Source organism: Sylvia atricapilla, chromosome 11 (genome assembly GCF_009819655.1).
Source record: "Sylvia atricapilla isolate bSylAtr1 chromosome 11, bSylAtr1.pri, whole genome shotgun sequence".
Classification (NCBI taxonomy): Eukaryota; Metazoa; Chordata; class Aves; order Passeriformes; family Sylviidae; genus Sylvia; species Sylvia atricapilla.
The window spans coordinates 9,652,078-9,673,159 of NC_089150.1; the positions used below are offsets into that span (position 1 = coordinate 9,652,078).

At 45.2% G+C, this 21,082-nt stretch overlaps 1 protein-coding gene across 2 annotated transcripts in view; it reads right to left on the bottom strand.

The window, feature by feature from the left end:
- Positions 1-930: 930 nt before the first annotated feature.
- SETD5 (SET domain containing 5) overlaps positions 931-21,082 on the bottom strand; it is a 65,896-nt gene continuing 45,744 nt past the window's right edge. For both annotated transcript variants that reach the window (XM_066326621.1, XM_066326620.1), the window contains exons 16-24: positions 20,455-20,697; positions 16,988-17,117; positions 15,540-15,793; positions 13,129-13,185; positions 11,286-11,750; positions 9,349-9,632; positions 6,497-6,630; positions 3,438-3,511; positions 931-3,259 (exon numbers count right to left, since the gene is read on the bottom strand). In XM_066326621.1, coding sequence (XP_066182718.1) covers positions 2,660-3,259; positions 3,438-3,511; positions 6,497-6,630; positions 9,349-9,632; positions 11,286-11,750; positions 13,129-13,185; positions 15,540-15,793; positions 16,988-17,117; positions 20,455-20,697 — 2,241 coding nt within the window. In that variant the 3' untranslated portion in view covers positions 931-2,659. The remainder of the gene's footprint in view (positions 3,260-3,437; positions 3,512-6,496; positions 6,631-9,348; positions 9,633-11,285; positions 11,751-13,128; positions 13,186-15,539; positions 15,794-16,987; positions 17,118-20,454; positions 20,698-21,082) is intronic.

The window sequence follows — 21,082 nt, forward strand, 5'->3', positions numbered from 1 at the left end:
ACGGGGTGGGGCAGGGATCCCATCCATCCCTAGGAGACTTTGAACCCGTCCCTTCTGCCTGTCCACAGTGCACGAGTGGTATGCCAGCTCACTAACACAGACTGACAGGAACCTCCTGAAATTTCATCAAATTCCAGTGCCTTGATGGAAAAAAACCTACATGGCCTGCCTGTCTAGTGGCATGCTCTGGTAGAGGGGTGGGGAGACCATTCCAGGCTGAGGCAGCATGGGGAGCTCTGGGACTTGCAGAGCTTTGGCCAGGTCTGGCTCCCCTGGTGTGGGACACACAGCCCAGGTGAGCCCTGCAGATGGCAGAAGAGGCAGAGAAGACTGGGGTTGGTGCTACCCACAGTTGCTTTCAGGGAACCAGTGGAGCCATTCCTTTGGGAAACAAAAAAGGACAGAATCAACCATGACAGATGCTGTCCCACAGTGTCAGAGGGAACACTCTCACAGTGAGGGCAATCGAAGACCAGAAGCCATGGGCACCTCAAACCAGCACTTGCAGACACATGTGCCAGGCCCCGTGCCAGGCTCAGCCCATGTCAGGCTTCCTAAGGAAAAGGCAAGAAGTATGACACCCCTGGATACCAGGTTCTGGCACATCAGAAAACAGGTTTTAAAGCAGGTGCAGTGGACATCTCCACATCCATCTCCTCCACAATGAGCTTGGGCAAGAAGAACAGCAGCAGCAGCAGCGCCAAAAATCTCACAACCTCAGGCACAAGCTCGGGGAATTTCCTCAGGAACAGCAGCTCCCACAGCAGCTCTTAGCTTCACCTGGCAGAAGGCAAGGACTGAGGTCTGCAAGGCTGCTCCTGCAAGATTTTCTTGCCCTGCAGGAGACAGGGAATACTTACATGCCCTCGCCCCTGCACCCTATGTTCTGGGCACCAGTGCTCAAGGTGGTAAGAAATTCAACAATACTAGTTTTCAAGTTAAGTATTTTTATTATCAAAATTATTACATCTCTTGTGAAAGTTCAAATGTTACAGCATGGTGTAAAAACTCCACTAGAGTAAGAAGCTACAGCCCCCACCTTTCCTAGAGCTTTCCAGGGTCCCCCCCTCCTGCCCCCCTGCTGCGCCCGGAGGTGCTGGAGCCTCTGGGCAGGGCCCCCCTTGGCCCCCTCCCGCCACCTGGCAGGGCAGAGCCCGCCTGCCCCGTGCTGCTCAGAGCACGAAAGGGGAGGCTGCACCTCCAGGGCTAAGCCAAGTGAAGTTTACACCTATTTTATACAGTATACAGACACCCAACTGCGGGGTGACAAGTTCCATCCCAACACGCTCACAGCCAGACAGTGTGAGAAAGTTACTCTTTGTTTCAATATTTTAAAAGTCTCCCCTAGGCTGAACAAACACCTGATTTCAATTGTGAATTAGAGAAATCTGTAACAGTCCTAAAAAAGAGGAAGAAGACTGTGCATCTGCAAGGAGAGGGGAGACAGACTCACAGCATTATGTTATCCAAGAGAAAGGAGAAGTTCCACTGCAGCACCAGGGATGACACCTGTCATATATTAGCTAACCTACTATGGTTATAACTGAATATAAAATTAGATAAATAAAAACACGCCCGATATTACAGTAAACAAGTGAGAAAGAAGCTGGCAATCGTATGGAATTGAACACACAGCGCACTGTGTCTGGGCTGGCTCTCCTGCCACGCTCGGCAGGTGACAGTGGCTGGGAAAGACCTCACATGGCACTGCCTGGAGAGCCTCTGGCCCCGCACAGACCAGGGTGCCCACCCACCACCCCACCACTGCCTCTTGCAGCCCCCTCCCGCTCCTCTGCCTGCAGCCCCCCGTGTGCCACAGCATCACTTGACTGATCAGGCCCCCGGGATCCCCTGTGCGTTGCACACCAGCAGCCAGAGAGCCCCCGGCGTGGCAGCACGGCCCCAGCCGTGCTCCTGTTCACAGATTCCTTAAGCGACCTCAGAAACACTCATTCACGACAGACCTGCAAGGAAGCAGCACACGACAGCGCACCCCGGATCCTCTGCAGCCACAGGCACACGCTCCAAACCCCTCCCGTGCTGTTTGCATTTGCGGAGACTGCTGTCCTGGAAAAAGCTCTGGCGGCGGCAGTGGCGACCCAGGCCCAAAGGCAGCTGCGTGCGCTTGTCTGCTTGTGACTGGAATGATCGTAACGGATTAAAGCCCTCCCCAGAACGCACTGAGAACCTGACCTATAAAGAGATTGGAGTTAACTTCCCCCAACATTTCCTTTAAACTGCTTTTGAATTCAGAACTGTGTCCGTGCTGCATGAGTGACTGTGGCCATGGGCACGGACCAGAGACAGAGGCTGTGCCACAGTCATTGCACTTGAACCATTTGCTTTTTTTTCTCCTTTTTTTTTTCATTTTTCTTTTCTTTTTTTTTGTTTGTTTCTTTTTGTTTGTTTGTTTCTTTTTGTTTTTTTGCAATGTACCCACGTCAGGGAACTGCTTTGCTACAGTCTCTGCCTCAGAGAAATCTGTGTTCTCCTACCAGGCCAGAGGCCAATACTGCTCACAAATCTCACCCGTGCATTTTCAACCTCAGCCTCTGACCCTTAGCACCCCAGCATCAGGTGCAAGCTCCCAACACCAGCCCAGGAGCCACTTCCAGAGGAAGGAGCTATGGGCAGTTTTGTCCTCCTGGTCCAGGCAGCCCTAGGAAAGTCCTGTTTGAGTCTTTACTCCAGAACCTTGAAGCTGCTGCAGTCTGTACTGATGGACACTGCTTCCCCCACGGTGCGGATAGTGTTGTGCATTGGAAATCACTGCGCCCCGGGAGCCCTGGTAGAGAGCAGACTGCCCAGAGTTCGGCAGGCTGATAGTCCGCAAGTCTGACTGTAGTGACCGAGCACTTTGGGGAGCAGAGGAAGAGCCCGACGCGCCTGTGCAGGGCTGGGAGCCCGACTCCGAGGACAGAGAGTCCACAGCTGTCTGCTGTGCCGGGCTGGCAGCCGCAGGGCAGCTCTTCCTCAGGAGGCTGCTGCTGATGCTGCCAGAGTGCTGCTGGCTGCTGAAATACCCCGAATTCCCTGCAAACAGGGCAGAGGAGTCTGTGGAGACCGAGTGGGCAGGGCTGGAATATGAGGTGGAGGAGAGGGGTGTTTCCGAGGAACCATGGGACAGGCTGTGTCCTGTCCTCTGTGCTGCTGCTCGGTAGCTGTATCCAGGAGACGGCGTGAGGTGCCCTCTGTACGGGGAGGAGCTCTGCTGGAGCAGGGTCTGTGATTCCGCCTGGGGACTGTCAGACTGCAGCAGCTGAACAAGGCATGCGGAAAAAAAGGAAAAGGCATGTCAGGCTGACTTCCCCATTTCCTACCTGCTTCTCATCCCAAGGTGCTTAGTGCAGCACTGTGTACAATGGCAGCTAAGCACGGTTTCCCTCCTTATAAAAGCTTTATTTCAGAATGGGCAGATAAGATGTGAAAGCATTTACCTGGTAGCTGTATCGAGAAGGACTGTAAACTGCTGGTCCTTTGTGGGCTTCTGGAGTGTCTCCTTCTGCTGCATCTGCAATGTACAGGCAAGATGTTAAACTTCACCCCACTGACTGAGGCCACCCAGCTCCCTCTCAAGTGACACTGTACAGTCCAGTCCTTGTGCTCTGCATTCAGTGCCAGCTGAGATCAGAGCAGCCTCCCCAGCCACCACCATTTCAGAAACTGAAGAAACTCAGCAAAAGACAGTTGGGAAACCTTAACATGTGCGACCGCCACATGTGTAAGAGTGGCTGCCCCTCTCGCACCAGTGTGCTCTAGTTTATCACAAAGCCCACCTGCCTTGGACCAGCCTGTCTGAATGACCACACCTGGAGATAATGCACAGACACAGCCAGGGTTCCCCTGGCTCTTCAGCAGGATGAGAGGCCCAAGAGGGTTTCTAAGGACTGGGCAATTTCTCAATCAGTCGTGGTTACAAGAATCCACACTGCATATAGTTAGAGCCCAGGAGACAAAACTGCCCTTCCTAAAGGGCTGTCGGCAAGATCCTGTGGTGGGTTTTCATCAAAGGCAGATCCAGACACTTCCAAAGACAGACATCCTGTGCTGCCATTTTGGGGACCATGGTTTACAAGTCAACTGAGCTGCTACAGAGCTATTCCTGGAACTCAGAAACGCCTGTTTTTCTAACAGGCCAAGATGATGGAAATGCTTTGAGGTTTATAGAGCACCGGCAGCATACAGCACATACTGATCCACCTCAGATATGTAAGAGACCAAGAGGAATAAAATGCTTCCTGACAGAGTAAGCCTTTCTTGCATTTCAAGGGTGGGTGAGCTTCTTGTCCTACCATATCACTGAACTTGACCTGAGGTAGGCAAGAAGTACATAGTGCAGTGATACAGCCACTGTGCCAACTATGTGCTTCAGCTGCTACCCCTGTAACCAAGGCTGGTGATCCTGCTTTCTGTGGGAGGGGTGAAACTGCTGGGACTAGATGATTTCACATCAGAGTTCACCTGCAGACTAATGAGACAGAACTGTTTATCTGCAGCATCTCAGGGATTCTCAGCAGCTGCGTTTGAAATGCCTTGGTGAAACAGTGTTGGTATTAGTATCAAATTTATATGACAGATGTGTCTCAGTCATGAAACAGGACACACTGCCTCAGTCTGCTCTGTACTTCTGCCAGACAAGTCTGGCTTTGCCCCAACTGCACTGGCACAAGCATCAGTGCCAGCAGTGCTCGTGGTTCTGCTGCCATTGTCCTCTCTGTGCTACACCACAGTGCTGGCTTAGTTAACAAGGATCTGGATGTAGCTCTTGTCTGTTCTTGAGGCTCAGAAATTCCCTCAGGGCACAGGCCTGCACAGAGACTGGGGTGTGAAGCTTCCAGCATGTGTCCTGTGCCACCTTCCATTTCTGAAATGCCACTGATGCAGCAAGGGACTGTTTGGTGACATTCCAAGTACCACAGAATGGCAGAATTCAGAAGTTTAGGGCATGTTTTGTTAAAAAGTCACACACAGAAGAGCTGTTCAATCCAGAGATCGTTGTGATTAACGGAATCACAAGAAATCCACATATTTCTGGAAGAAATAAAGGTTTCTTAAAAGGTTGGGCACACCAGTAGAGCTCTGCAATTTACTGGCAGTGTCTGTTCCCAGAAAGAAACCTTGACAAGTTAAAGACTACTGAAAGACTAAATTACAAAGGGTAAATAAACTATGACCTTCCTGAATTTGCTTTATGTAAACTTAAAAGCTAGAGCCAACATTTTTCCTCCCCCATTCTCAATACCTGCACAAGGGAATGACATGAATAACTGCTTTTCTTGGCTGTACTGGCCTGTGTCAACCTAAAGCATATATGAAGTGACAGGTTTTGCTGAGAGCAGCTGCAGTTCTCAGAAGCGTGCAATGCACACAAATTCCATTTCATTGCTACATGCCTCATCAGCAAACCCTCCAAACTTTGGGATTTTTTAGTTCCTGTTAATATTATCTGTTACAGCACCAAGTGAAAATGTGCATCTTCATAACTCCTCCAGGTGCTACCAGGAACAGCAGGAACTCAGCCACCCATTTGTTTCACTAAGAAGCAGTACAGCAACTGGGGGAGGGGAAGTGGCTCAAAGAATCTAAACAAGGATCTAAACAAGATGCTGAAGAAATTGCCAGAGCAAGCAAAAGAAGAAAAAATGTACTTTGCTGTGCTAGGATGAAGGAGACAAGATGACTTTTGTCAGCTGCAGTATTAGGTTTTCACAACTGTGATGGGGTTTATGTAACAAGAAAGAATTTATCACTGCAGATGAAAGTTTAACTCCATCCTAATTCTTAGGTGACATTGAAGAGCCACAGCTGTACAGGTACACTGGGCAAAGATCTGTTCCAAGAGCCAGGATTTTGCCTACCCTTCTGAAAAATAACCAAGAAAGCCATTTCCACTAGTATGGGAAAGAGAGGGAAAAGACTCCCAGTGGGGTCCCATGAAATTCTGACATACTTGATATGGAAGAGGTCTTCCTCTCAAGACTAGATGAAGAAAAAGCACTGAAAAACACACTTAGGTGTAGAAAACCAGGAGAACTCCAAATGAGAATTTTCAAAGCTGGTCTCAAACACACCTTTACTGCAGTTGGGGAAAAGTCTGATTTGGAATGAAGGAAATACATACTTGCCCTAAACTGCTCAGAAACAAGGTAATACACTTGTCTGAATGTTCACCTAATGACCATTAAATGATAGCTCTTTCATAGCATAGGAGATGCTAACCCGTCTGTCCAAGGATAAAGAAGCTGTCTGTGGTGGAGTTAAGGTGCAGGCAGTCTTGAATTTAATTCCTGGAAAAAATCTAGAGGTCTTCCAGTTCTAATAAAAGAGAGGTACAGGCTCAAGCAATATTTGAATAACAGTAAAGTTTGCTTTGCAGAAGGCAGCTTTGATAATGTTAAAGATGAAGGTACAACTAAACCAACTTCACAGACAACTTGGCAAAGTTATCCAAGCACATAATTTCCAAAGCAAACATCCCAAAGTTTCGCTGTCCTACCTGCATCTCTGTCGAGAGCGCTGTCCTGGGTAGGGGAGGATTCGTGTCTCTGGGACACCTTTGCACCGCTCCGCAGCACCTTCTCCAGCATCCCCCGGCCCTCCCGCAGCCTCTCCACCGACGTCGGGACCATCCTGCAACAAAACCCCAGGAACAGCTGAGGATTGCTGTGACACAGCTGAGAGCAACGTGGCCAATGCACAGGGGATCAGAGACCACCAGTTCTTTAGATAGATGAGGAACGAACTTCTGAACTGCTTTTGCTATTTAAAAAACCTCCAGTAGGATTTCAGACTGCTGGTCCCTTCTATCATGACGCCATTGCCCTCAGAACACCAAATCTTCAATCAAAAACACGGTATAAGCATCCAGTTCAGTAATCACCTGGTTACAGAAAAATGGTTTTGAGATTCAACACTTTTTTGAAAATGCTGGTAACTAGCTTAAGATTAACTGCAGTTATTTTGCATAATTATGTTCATTCAAACTAAGCAGAAGCAAACTGAATACCTTTATGATAATACAGTGCCATGACAATACAGTTGGATACTGCAATATTCCTGAGCAGGCTAGCTGGGCCATTTTGCTCACTAATGCCACTCTGTCCTGTTTGTTTTGTCGTGTGAAAACTCTCCACTCAAGATTAATGCTAGATATTGTTCCATTTTTAAGTGTCTTGTCTAACAGTGAAGAAGAGGTGAAGTGGCTTTCCTAAAGCCAAACTGCTGAAGAAAAACAGAGCTACAGACAAACCCTGGGCCTCTGAGTCAACATTCCATCAACTCCACACAGGACTATCCAAATCTCTTTGGAAATATGTCTTTTAACCTATAGACAGTATCATCATGATCAGGGATTTACAATGCCTTTACTCTGGACATTGAGGAATTTGTGCCTTAAAAATGTCCGAATTTAAATATTTAGATTGTATTAAATGCATTGCACAGAAAGCAATCATGCAGATTAACTGCATACTGACTAATTTCTGTATTTAACTTTTGCTAAGATATACTGAAAACTGTGCTTCCCATTGGGGTTTTTTTATTATTTTGTTTGCTTGGAGACTGGTTTGCTGCAAGGCTGGGTTTACTGGGCAGCAGCACATCTGCTTACATTGTGATGGCTTTATCCTGGCAACTGAAATGGATAAACTGTTGTTGTTGTTGTTTTTTTTTGGGTTTTTTTTTTTTTATGAAAGCTATTCTCAATTATTGCAGAATTCAGCAAAAATCTGGAAAACTCTACACATTAAGGCACGGAATTTTAGTTCCCACCAATTTCTTCTGTTCCTAATATTATTGTGAACGTCTGGAAATGTATCTGATATATAAGCACATGAAGTGAAAGATGAAACTGGGTCACTTTACCTCAGTAACAGGTTCTAATATATTTTTAAAAGTAAAAGGTGAGTATATGTTTGTCAGCTGTGCCCATTAAAGCACTCAAATCCAAGAATTTTAAAGGCAGCAGATCTGCTTAATCCCATTTCAAACTGTATCAGCATGGTTTCAACTTTATATCCAGTGTCCCTTAACAATAGGAGTTTTATTCCCACACAATACTTACTCCTGAAACCATGTGGGAAAGTGAAGCCAGAGCAGGACCTGCTGAGGGAGCAGCAGATGAAGCTCACAGAACATAAAAGATGGTACTAAAGCAAGGATGCCACACTGACACCTCACCCTGAACTAGTTTTAGTTCATTCAGTTGGTTGGCTTTTTTCCTACTCTTTTACAGGCAGAAGGAAGTAGCACAGGAGGAGAACGACATGAGCTATTACCACTTTTACAGAATATTTGAAAATAAAATAATGATAATAAACTAATCATTAGCAGATGGCCTCAGCTGTGGTCAGTCTCAATATCTGGCAGAAGGTCATCTGGTAGACAGAAAATGGTCAGAGAGGTGAAAGACAAATTGTTTCTATTAAACTCTACTTGAAAACTGATGGAAAAAGGAAGGAAACAGATCTATTACTCCTGCAAATTCATCCAAGTGCTTTCAACACAAACTTTGTACTTCTCAGTGCCCTCAGCACTGCTTTGAATCTCTCCTCATGCCACCCCCCTGACATTACCTGAGCAGTGACCCAACCATCTATGTGAAGATCAGCATCAGGAAAGGGGGATGTGTCTGTCTGTGTGTGCCTTTCTGCTGGTGCTGTGCATGAACAGAACCTGACCCCAGAGCAGCAGAGCCAGTGCCTGACACGGCTGCAGTCAGCAGAACCTCCCAGCCATCACTGGCACTATAATGCCACACTTGGCAGTTCAGTGCATTACTTCATGTTTTGGACCAGCTTCAAACGTTTTTGAAGACTTTCCCCTTATCAAACCTCTCATGGTATCCATGATAAAGGTAGTCTGTCCATGCCTTAGGCACACCACTGACCAGAGTCTGGTAAATTAGCAAAGCTGGATTTGTTGCACAGTCCTTGCTTCTCACATGCAAAGTTACAGAGGCCTGCAGGCTTTCCTTCAGAACAGGGCTGGACTTAGTATCATTCATGTCCAAAAAGAGTGAAGGTTCAGCTAAAAAAGACCTGGATTAGACTTTCATTGCCTGGGCAAGATCTTACAACCCAAGACCTCAAAAGGGAACTGGAAGAGCAACAACTGCTTAAGTTTGTACCTTTCAAGGCACATTTTTGAAATCTAAACCAAGAACTAGAAGACAGCCTGAGAAAAGGGCTGGTATCCTTCACAGTTGTTTAGTAATCATGAAAGAGAACAATACCAAGAGACCCAAATGAATCCATCTTACTGCACATATTGTTATGGAAATGCCCCCTGGGGAGTTTGGTCCTTCCTCATGGAGCAATCTCAGCCTTGCTTGGAAGGAATAACACTCACCACCTACTGCTGATGCTCTCCTGGGATTTACTGAGCGATGATGAGGAACTACAGCCCCTCGAGTCTGGTGGGCTGATGTCCTCTACGTGAGGCAGGGAGGGATGAGAAGGGGAGAAGCCACTCTGTGGGGAGGATGGAGTTCGTGCTGTGGAGCCTGAGAGGCCGTTCCCGTCCGCATCAGCCGCGGAGCCGCTGCCCTGCCGGGTTGGGGTCCCCGCGCCGCGCCCGGAGTCGCCGCCCTCCTTGGCCTCCTGTTTCCGCTTGCGGTACTCGAGGAGCGACACCTGGGGGGAAACACAGCCAGCGGTCAGGAACACACAGGAGCAGGACAGCGGGAGGAACCGTCCAAAAAATCTTCTGGGTCTGCAGGTAAAACTTGAAAAGGCATATTGGGATTACCAACTCTTGCTGGATCTGCAGGCAATCCAGGAAAGAGCTAAGCGGTGCAAATTCAGACTGCCACGATCACCCACCTTTTACTTTTTAAGACCAATACGTCAGCTGTAACATCCAGCTTGTTTGCTTCTCTAACCACCTGGACTTTCACACTACTTCAGGAGATGCATATTCAAGCAACAAGCTTCTGTAACCTCCCTCCTCTCAAAAACATCCATACACTCTCTCTGGCTCATGACATTATGCAATTTTTTTTCAATATCTATACATCCCCAAAACACGTAAGAGTCTTCTTCACAGAACTGGTATCTTCAGTGCCCAGTTCATCCATACTAGTTCAGCCACATTAACACTAGAAGCTTGGTGAAGCCTTGCACAGAATTTTAACTTGCTTAGAGCAGCTGCCTGCTATGAAGGCATTGCAAACTTCCAGCACTACCACCAAAACAAACTGCTTGTAGCCAAGGTAGAATGTGTTTTGGGCAAAGCAGTCTCAGATTTGTCAATGACACCAACCAAAGATAAAGCAGCCTCGGAACATAAGATCAGCAGAATCAAAAAGACACAAATATTTCCAGCTGAGCACGTACCTTTCAGTGCCTTCCCTTAGAGTTACTATGAGGTAAGAGACATAAAGGACTCACAGAAGGCAGCTCTGCTGAAGAATTTATCAGCTATGCCCATACAGAAAGCTTTATGATGCTAAAATATTGAACAGGATATTTCCAAAAGAAACTCAACATATGAAGGTTTTAAGTTAAATGTAATTTTTAAAGAAAAACCAAAGAAAAACAATGAAGAGACTCCAGAAATGGAAAGGAAATAAGATATTCCATCCAGCTGGACCCTTATGTAAGTGACTGGAGTTACCACATTTGCCATTAAAAAAATATCCAAGCACAGGAAAAGGCACTGGTATTTGTCCCATGAGAACCCAATTTTTTCACAGCACTACCTTGACTTAACATTTTACCTCAGTTTTAGTCCCATGAGGGTCACTGGCCTGCTGTAAGAAACCAATATGTATTTGCTTTTGTTAAACTATATTCCTGTGTTTTTAGTCTCAAAGAACTAAAATTTAATTAACCTCCATCTTACTTTCGTTGCAATGTAATGGAAATGTTCTAATATGATCTAGTAAACAGCCTATGTTTTCTTTTGAAATCTTAGACCCTCTTTCCTTGTAAAGACCCTTTTCATCCTGATAAATAACACCTCCACCAGCTGTACAGCTGCACTGTGTTATTGCTCTGGGTCTTGTCTCAGTTTAACAACTGTTAATGAAAGCTGCCAGCATCCTACTCTTTTTACTGTGATCCCAGAAGAGGTGTTTGCACTGTGGTGTCTTTTTTCCCACTTCTCACATCAAAATCTTGCCTAAAGGGTACCTCTCCCTCTTGTAACAACTGTTTCCACCCAGGCACTGGATGCCTGGATAACTGGCACAGACTCTCTGTTCTCCCTGTAAGTCTTTGCAGGAACCCCACTGGAAACTGTAAACATCATGGTGATCTAAGAATTTCTTTTACAGGAGTACTTGCCTTCTTCCTTTGTGGAGGATTCTGGGGAGCAGCTCTGGTGCCTTCAGAAGCCCTCTCGCTGCAGGGGGACATGGATCCATGCACAGTCTCTTTGAGCAGCCCTGACTCGTGTCTGCTGAAATACCCTTCGGCAGGAGAGCTGCAGCATCCTGCCTCCGAATTCACTGGCTTCCTCTCTCCCAAAGGAGGAGACCCCCGCAACAACCCATCCACACGGGGCATAGCGTTCAATGGGGAGAAGGCATACATTAAATTAAACTCTGTCCGAAAAGCCTGATCAGAGCTTCGTAGCAGCATCTGTCCTTCCCCACTTTTCCCTGGGAAGTTCATTTCTGAAGTAGAGTTTATGGAGGATTGTGGAGCCACATCAGAGGATGCAAAGCTGAGCAGCGATGGCCGTTCCTGGGAGGTGTTTGCACTGGAATCCAGGTACCCACCCTTCAAATCCTCGGATCGGAGGCAGACCTGGAAAATCCAAGGATACAGGAACGGGGTGGGTAGTCAGGAAAAGGATCAAGCAAGGGAGAGAAACTCAAGCAGAAAACCTTCTGTACAATGCTAGCTTCCTGTTTCCCTGTTCCTTCCTGATTACCCTTTCGGTTCTTTCCTGCACTGTTCTGCTCGTTCCACAGAGGAATGACAGACTAAACAATGATCAGTTCAGCTGTCCAATATGGGATGCCCTTTCCCCTTCAGCAGTCTTTCTGCAGCAAGAGGATACAGCTCAACACTATGCCCAGGCAGTTAATGAATTAAACTCAGCATTCTCAATTGCCTCATACATCCCCAAGTTGATGTTAATGCAGAGCAGTAGCCAGGAGAGAACAGAACAGATCTGCTGTTTTATTAGCCAAGTTCTTGCCTGTCACAAGTCAGCCACTACTAACTCCCTAACAATAAGATACCCAGGACCTCTAAGCCATTTCTTTTCACTTATTGTGAGCTTTGGAAACCTCTAACAATACTACATTCATTTAATTTTTACATTTTACAATTTCCAACAAAACCACAATGGCATCATCTTTGTGCTGTCAGAGTTTGTGGAGCACTAAGCAATGATACAACAGCATACTCATTTATCTGCTTAAAGTGCCAAAACTGCTCCAGGACACTAGAATAATCATCTCCTTCACCACATTAATATGTCAGGATCTCAGACAATGAGTATAACTGACATGATTTTATCCTCTTTGCAGGACTACAGTGCAGAGGGAAAAAAACAGCAGCACCAGGCACCAGCTCTGCCCTCCTGCTGTCGCTGAGAACATTTCCCCTGCTGTATTACAGCTCCAAGTAATCCACCACGTTGGAGATGAGCATGTGTTTTCGACTATGAAGCAGTCACTGAGCAAGGTAGCTCATCTCCTGTTTTACAACAGGCCAGGGTAAGCAAAATAATGCTTTTTAGTATCTCCTCAACATTTTCAGTCTGCAAGCAAGTAGGCAGTAAGTGCTGAAGAGAGCAGGTCAGGTGCATCACTGTATGCTGGTAAGTCAAAACTAGTGGTGAATGCTTTCCCTTCCCCAGCAGTCATTTGGCCACTACTCAGTAGATTTCACAGACCACTCACGGGCTGGGCTGAGTCTGAAATTGGTGATGGTAATTCAAGGGTCCCCAAATGTATTGCCTCAGTAGCTGAGACATATTAAGTATTTGCACTGTTTCCCACCAGGGTCAACAAGCAAATCAAATTCCAGTCTTCAATTTGTTTGTTTTGTTGTGATAACCCTGAAAACTCTCCTCAGCCTTACTGTGACTAAAGCTCCACCCTTATTCCCAGTGCCTGCACACTCCTCCCTCCCCTCCCAGCACACACACTCCCGGCTCAGGTGCCATAACTACCTCAGGTGACATGGACTCGGGCCTATGCACAGGGGAGCTCTCAGGGGAGGACACGTTCTAGAGGAGGGAAAAAGCATCTAGTTATTCATGTGCTTCAAAAATCAAGAAGCAATTACAACACAGAAAAGCACACAGATTAACAATGGCTATTCTAAACAACTATCCCAAGAACTGGCCCCAGCCTGGACAGCAGCATGGTTGGTTAAGTAGTTTCTAAAGCTTTCCAGAAGCCCAGATAGGACTGGGTTACTGCATCTCATGACGCAACTTAGTACCCGAAACAGAGCACATGAATGTTAAGAAAATCAGCAGCTAACTCTTTGTATTTCTGATGCTGTCAGATAGACTTCGCTCCATGAAGCACAGAGAAAGACACTCAGGATTTAGTCTGAGAACATAGGAGAGAAGAAAAGCCTGGTTTAGCCCAGAAAGTAAACTAAGATCCCCCTTAGATCACATTAATATGACCTTTCATAGATACGTACTATAAAACAAAAGTGTCTCTTTCAATCCACAGTGGGCCACCTTTCCAGCTCAAGTCAAGACAAGAGGTGTGAGCAGCCAGCTTTATGAAATGTTGTATCATCTGAGCACCTATCCCTGAAGGCAGTGTATGCATGTGACAGCACGGTTAAGGACTCTTCCCAAGCATTTCCCTTTCCATGCTGCTAAGCAGGCCTAAAATAGAATCAGAGAGGCCAGATTCCCAGAGCTATATTGCTATCAGAGAAATATAGCAGGAGTCACCATTTTCTGCAACGTAGAAAACCTCAGAGAGCTGAGGAATCTCAGAAATTTCTTAACAAAAAGTTCTGACAAATGCCGCAAAAAAGCAGAGGCATGTCATCATCCATATATGAATATGGAGGGGCCAAGCATCCTCTAAATTGTTCCCACTCTAAAAAAAATCACAAAACTGAGTCTGAAAAACCTCAATTTGTAAAAACCTGACAAACTTCAGAAGTTTGTGATACAAGTTTTATAGAGAGCAGCAAAGAAATCAGTCAAGAAGGAAGTTTCTTAAAAGCCTTCAAAAAAATGTATTTCCTAGCAAGGCAAGATGGCAAGTCACAACTTTTAATTCCTTGAGGAAGCTTGTGAACTGATGGAAGAATTTTTCTGTTGCTGTCTCCCCACAGTGCCACAGGTTTTTATACTTGAGGAGATGCATTCACTCATTCAAACTTTGGCCCAGTGAGTTGTAAGATTCTTTTCAAGAGGAAAAAAAGTGAAAGGCAAGCAGGTTATAGACACCAAGTGAAATCAAGGCTAATTAACACTAAGGTGGGACAAGAAAGGAGTGATTAGACTGTGGAGGTTCATGGCAACACTGCCCTGATCTGTCACCTCAACCACTGCAAGGGTAAGGATTGTTTCCAGTAAAGCTCTTTCTGCCTGAAACAGTCCTCCTTCATCTTTCTCTCCTCAACACTCCACAATCTTCCCTGCTAAACTCTACAGAGCTGCCTCTCAAGAAGCTTATGACAAAGGGCTCTCAACAAAAATAATCAAAACACACTAAGCTGAAAGTACCACAAAGGAATATTTGCCCTGTTCCAAAACAGATGAGGAATTCTTGCAGGATAGTCAGTCCCTGGTATGAAGTAGACCATCACTGCACCATTTTTTAAATGATTCTAACTGGCAGAGTATGAGCAGCTGGCCTGAAGTCTTCTGTGAGGTTTTTTTTTAATGAAAATATGCAACACTATAAAAATAAAACTAAACCTGCAAACAGCATGATCTATTCACAGGCACAGAATGGAGGGTCCTGACTGGATGAATACTGGTGACTGTCCCACAGAGCTCAGAGCAATGGAAACCACCTACACAGCTTGCTCATTAATTCTGCTAATTTTTGCAGAAGGAAACTATCAAGAAATCCAAGATATTAAGGCAATTTTCTTCTACTTAAAGAAAACCAAGGAATATAGTGAAAGACGACGTGATGTATTGCTACCATACTCTGGATTACTGAAAGCTGTTTGATGAAAGAGGAGTCAGGGATGTCTAACAGACTCTGAGAAATGGAATACTTGTACTCTTTCGAAGTGGCAGGGATTAAAGACCCCATTGGCACAGAGATCTGAAGTGGGGGAGATGATTAAAGATTGCTGAAAAACCTGAGAAATTTCGGAGCTACTCTGCAGAAAGAGAAAAAAATATAAGACTAATGTTACTGATAGCTACAAAGTGAGGGGAGGCTGGGCTGTAGCAAAGTTTGACATTTCACAGAGCAGGAGATCCATCCAGAAATGAAGTAGAAGAGAAAGGCAGCAGTGCTCCTGAGGCTGAGACTGTGATGCTGCTCAGGAATACATACTCAAAAAGGAAGGTATCCCTAGCGCCACGTCTGCTGCAAATATTGCTGTTCTTTCCTTTTTAGCACACCCAGTCCCGGGCAGATTTACCTCGAACTGTAGTGGAGTATTGCAGCGGCTGGCAGCCAGAGAGGGGATGGGCGAGAACATGATGCCGTAACCATTGCGAGTCTCCTCCTCCGCGGGCAGCGACGAGCAGGGCGTGGCCAGCTGCGGGCTCGCAGCGCCGGGGACAGAAGGGACGGGAGGTGGCGGGGTGACAGGGGACAGCGGCCGCAGCAACTTCTTAACGTTTTGCTCCATCAAGTAGCGAGACTTCCATTTCTTCAGGGGACTCAGCAAGTCTGAAACACAAACTGAGCTGAGGACACGGCTGAACCACTGGCCACGAGCAAATCACATAGTGTCTTCTTCCCCCTACTCCCAGCCCAAATGAAGCCCAGGAGTCTTCTTCAATGCAGCTACAAAAGACTCCTAAAATGAAGTACCTCTGAATTACTTCTACATCAATGTGTCTAGATACTGTTAACAAAACAATACATAGTCAGGGACGTGCAGTGAACAAGAAAAGCTAATATTTCAACTGAAGGCAATCACAAGAGGGAGCTAGGGGAAAGGAAAACGAAAGGTTAAAAAGAGGAGAGGAGAATAGAGGAGAGAGGTCACAGGACATGTCATTGTGATTCTTACAAACAAATCAGACACCTCAGTTAGCATTACCTGAACCTAATAATTTCCTACAGGCTACGTCAATACAGCCCAAGCACATTTCCACTTCCACAAAGGATTAAAGCCTTTCCCTCAGGCCTACCCCTCTTCAAAATAATAATCTATTTAATGCTTAGTTTAAAAAAACCCAAAATCAAATCACCAGTCAATTCTACAGGTTAGGTCTTGCTCGAGATGTGTATTTATTGGTTCTGGCATTCTGTTTATTTCCTATTCATCGAACCTTTCAATAATCAATTAGTATTATCTGTGTGATACCTAGCTTCCCGTCTGTCATCCTTGGAAAACTGATCCCTGACTGGGCTGATCTTCACTCTCTTTCTCTGTAAATTCAGACACAAGATTTAACCATTCTTCTGCTTTACTCACAGATTTTAGCTTCTCCATCCTTGAGGTGTACTTAATAATTTATTACACACGTGCCTGTAAGACTTTGCTACACCTTCCTACAGTCAGCAGGTATTTAGCTGTCCTTCCAACAGCATCTTGCTGAAAAATGATTCTGGGGTCTCTTCCCTCAACCCCTCTCCCTTCTGCTGTACAAGACATCCCAAAGCACTGAGATTGATAATGCAATATTAAGTGATTATCATTTCACAGCAAAATACTGAGAAATTTTACAGATGCTCAAGATAGAATGGGTCTGCAGAAATTTGAATGAACAGTAAAGCATCATTCTTGCCTACCCATAAGCTGTGCCATCAGGCAGCAGGACACATTAAGATACTGGTATAGCTGCCTTTGGTATTCAGCACCTTCCCCAGCCTGACTCCAGTGCCCATGCTGCCCTGATGGTGCTGAGCACTTACCTGGGTCATCTTTGCAGATGCTGGAGGAGCTGCTGTTCTCATTGCTTTGGTATAGACACTGGGTTCTGTTCTCTTGTGGAGCTGGTGAGGTCTGAGTCATCCCCTCTTCCAGGGCTTGCTTGATCCAGCGCTGAAACAGAATGAGACTGCATAAACGTGGAACTCCTCGGGTACTTTCTCTGCAATCCTGCAGGATTCACTCCAACTACTACACTTGTGTGGAGCAGGGCAGGCTGCTCAGAAGCCTGGTGTTACCTTGCTGGGTGTAATCAGGTGGGAGTGTGTTAGAACACGACTGTCAGCACTGGGCTCACCACCTACTGTGGTGAGGCTGTGCCCTCCCTGACATGGGTTCTGGGAGCAGCCGTCATCAGCAGTAAGAGAGATTACAAGTAAAGAGAAAATTAGAAATATAAAAATGCAGGACAGTGGCACCTAAAACTATCAGAACAATAATAATTTAAAGGAAAAGGGACACAAATATAATGAACTATCTACGACCACTGATTTTTGCAAAAAAACTGTTTCCTGCCTAAGAGAGCAAATTTGAGAAAAAAAAAAAAATCTGAATAAAATGCAGGCAGAAGTTTTCAAGGAAGGTAAATCAAGAAAAGAACAATAAAAGCAAACCTTTTATTCAGCTACTAATAAAAAAGATAAGTCACAGTAGTCTTCTGAACATGGACAGTTAAGAATGTTTCACATCTCACACAAGCGAACATGAACTGAAGTCTCAGCAAATCGGCTGCGGCAGTGGGTGTGCAAGCCCTGTATCTTGATACAAACTGACTCCTGATGGCAGGCAGGAACCTTTGCTTATTCTACTATAAAGGTAACTGCCACAATATAATGGAAAACACTCAGGTGATCCAGTGAAATGATAGCAAACTGCAGAAAAAAAGCAAACAGCAATTTTCATTTGTGTAGTTTACCCAGGGGACTCACTTTACCAGACTCTTCTTGTCCTAGAGAGGTTTAAAATTGTACTTTTACCTTTCAGCAATCCACAGTTCATCTGCATGCCAGCAATGTGTATCCTATTAGAGATACACGTGTGTCTTATGATTCCTCAAAGCTATCGTGAAAGTACATCACGAACTCAGTGGCCAGAATCCTCAAAGTGAAAACTTCAATGCGAGAATGAAGAGCAGGTGACAGGATCTATTTTGATGGCCTTCACTACCGTACAGCAGACGCTTCTTCTCTGTTCAAATGTAACTCAAGGGATTCCACTGTGGCCACCAGCAAAAGGAAGAAGTGCCAGCCAGTCTGGAGCACCTCTACCTCAAACGTGGCATCTGATCTGACAGCCAAGTCACTGCACAGTGTGTGATTAACGTGAGAGCAGGTTACAGTTCAGTTTCCTTGCGAGGTTCAGACACTGCCATGCTTTGGATGCAAACTGACATCATCAGCTGAGTTTTTTGGCACAGTTCTCAGTAGTTTAAGGATGAGGCCTGCTGACAATCCAAGAAAATATGTGATCTATTTCAACAGCCTTTATAAATCAGCCTCCTTGGCTGAGTAGTCAAAAGTAGACAAGACACAGATCAGGTCTTGAGAGAGCATATCATCAAGTTCTGGACCTTTTCTAGACCTCAGCTGGCTGAAAAGGAGGTGTTCCCTGTAAGTTTTCTAAACATTCCTGAACATGAGAAGCAGATTTCTACATGCCCAGACTGTTAAAACCACAAAATGCTAAAAAGCATTTTCCAAGAAAAAGCCTGGGATCTCCTACAAAATGGATGAAACCCCACACTAGAACATATAACAAGTATTTACATTCAAAAAGTAGAAATCTAACCAATTATTTCTGTAGCATCTGTTCTGGACACAGCAACTTTCAGTACTTTATTAACTATATTAATGGAATAGGCAGGGTATTTAAGTTTTCAGATTAAGAAACAAGAATGCTAGATAACCATTAATAATTTTCCTACTAAATTGGGAAATGGATAGGGAAAACATAACACAGCTTAGTACAGGCTAGAACGATCACTTCTACAATTATAGGCTACAAAATTAATGGGTTGTTCTAACAAACATACAAAATCATGAACTGAACATGAGTTTAAATCAACCTGTCAATGAAAACTCAGTCATACTGGAATGCACAAAATGGGTACAGATTAGAAGTCACAAAGCAACTTTTCTGCTTTGAAAATGTCCCAGCTGCAATATAACATCCAGTCTTGGACACAATTTCAAGGAAGGTGTGGACTAAATGGAAGTCATCCATAGTGAGACTAGTCCACTTCCCACCCAGTAGTGAGAATTATCATTTGACTAAAAAAGGGTCAAATGCAGCAACAGATCAGAAAACTTGTTCCATGACAACAGCTTTCCCTCAATTTTGAGCTTGCTGGCCTGTTATACGGCAACAGCACCAAGCACAGGACTCCAAATAACTCTGCCAGCTTTGCTCTGGATGTTTCTCTCTTCCCTGGGGCTCAAAGACACTGTTAAGGTTCAAAAGAAGCTCAAACCTCACAGTTCTCAGCTTAAAGATGCATGAGCAGGTTGCCCAGGCACACAGAAATAGAAAAGGTGTTGTCATACATCTATTTACGAACCATGAAGAGATTTACCTATGAAGGAAATACTGAAGAGACTGTTAGGGCATGACAGCAAATTGGCTCAAGGTGGAAAACAGTAAAGTCCAAAGGTTCTCTCTGGAAAAATACCTTCAAACAAAGGAAGGCAAAGAAACCAGGACATGGTACCTGAAAGTCACCAAGACAGGGAGAGCAGAGAAGATTTCTGTATAATTGTTCTCAGATAATCACACAGGAACTGGGAAGTCTCTGAGCAAAACTAACAGGCAACAGGGAGATGGATTCCGATCTGACTGAGTGAACTACCCTGGCTTCCCTGCAGATGGATAAACACTGGCATTTACTGGTCATCTCTGGAGGAACCAAATCCTTAGTTCCGCCTGGCTCAGGCTCCTGCACTGCCTCAAGTACCTGTTGTAGACAGGCAGTCTGTGATGCCAAACAAAGAGCTGTGGACTTGTTCTTGTGAACAGGCAGACTCAAAGCTTTTAAACCACAAAGGCTCTCAAAGACAATGGATCTTAACTGAGGCACTTGATTCTCGAGGTCCTCTGCAACACTGTCCTACCCCCACAATGCCAATCATCCTCTGACTGTGAAAGTAGCAACATAACACTTTCTAAGGGAAGCAATCAACACTTTGAATTGTGTATGCCGGATAATAAACAGCCACTGCAGATCCGAAAGTACAAGTTTTTAAAAGTGTAGTCACAGAACAGTTGTTCTACCAGGACAAAAGGCAAGGATGAAAACTGAACTCTGGCAAGGAGGTCAGCAGTCATAGCCTGGATACTGCAACAACACATTAGCTCAGCGGGAATACATGAAAATGAACTCCAAAAGGACACAACCTTACAAGGGGGCCAGTAAGATGAGTATACATCTGTAAAGGTAAAACACGAGCAAACATACCTTCTTACAGGAGCTGTACATGCCATCCAACAGAAAGGGCCTTCGACGTCTCTCAGGGTTGAAAGGTGAACCAAAGCGAATGTAGTGTTTAGGTGTGGTACAAATCAGTGGGGAGTGCACGAGACCTGGCAGCATGTTTAGGGTGGTTGCCAAAACTGTTGGGTCCGTAGTAATGCGCAGAGGACATTCAATTGGACACTCCTGCTTTTCTGCCTTGTCGTTCAGCCATTCGGTAACAAGGTACTGAAGGAGGAAACACACATGTCAGTGCAACCAGGACAGGTGAAAAAAAGAAAGGCAATATGACACAATGGTGTACAGGAAGCAATGCTTAGGCCAGCCCACATGCTAAAACCCCCCTCCTTCTCAACAGGAAGGACTTCCTGTGTCAAACCCAATTCTCACCTGTTGGAGACAACCCAATGTCACAGAAGTAGCTCGATTTTATGCTCCATTTATCTTATTAGAAGATTCTCCAAAAACTTGATCACCCTGTTCAAAACTACTTTCTAAACACAAAACTAAATGTATTAATAGCTAATTCATGCCTAGTAGGTGGCAGATGTCTGCTAGCTTCTGCAATTTTTCCTCATTTCCACCTTTATTCTAGCTTGTACATGACAGTTGC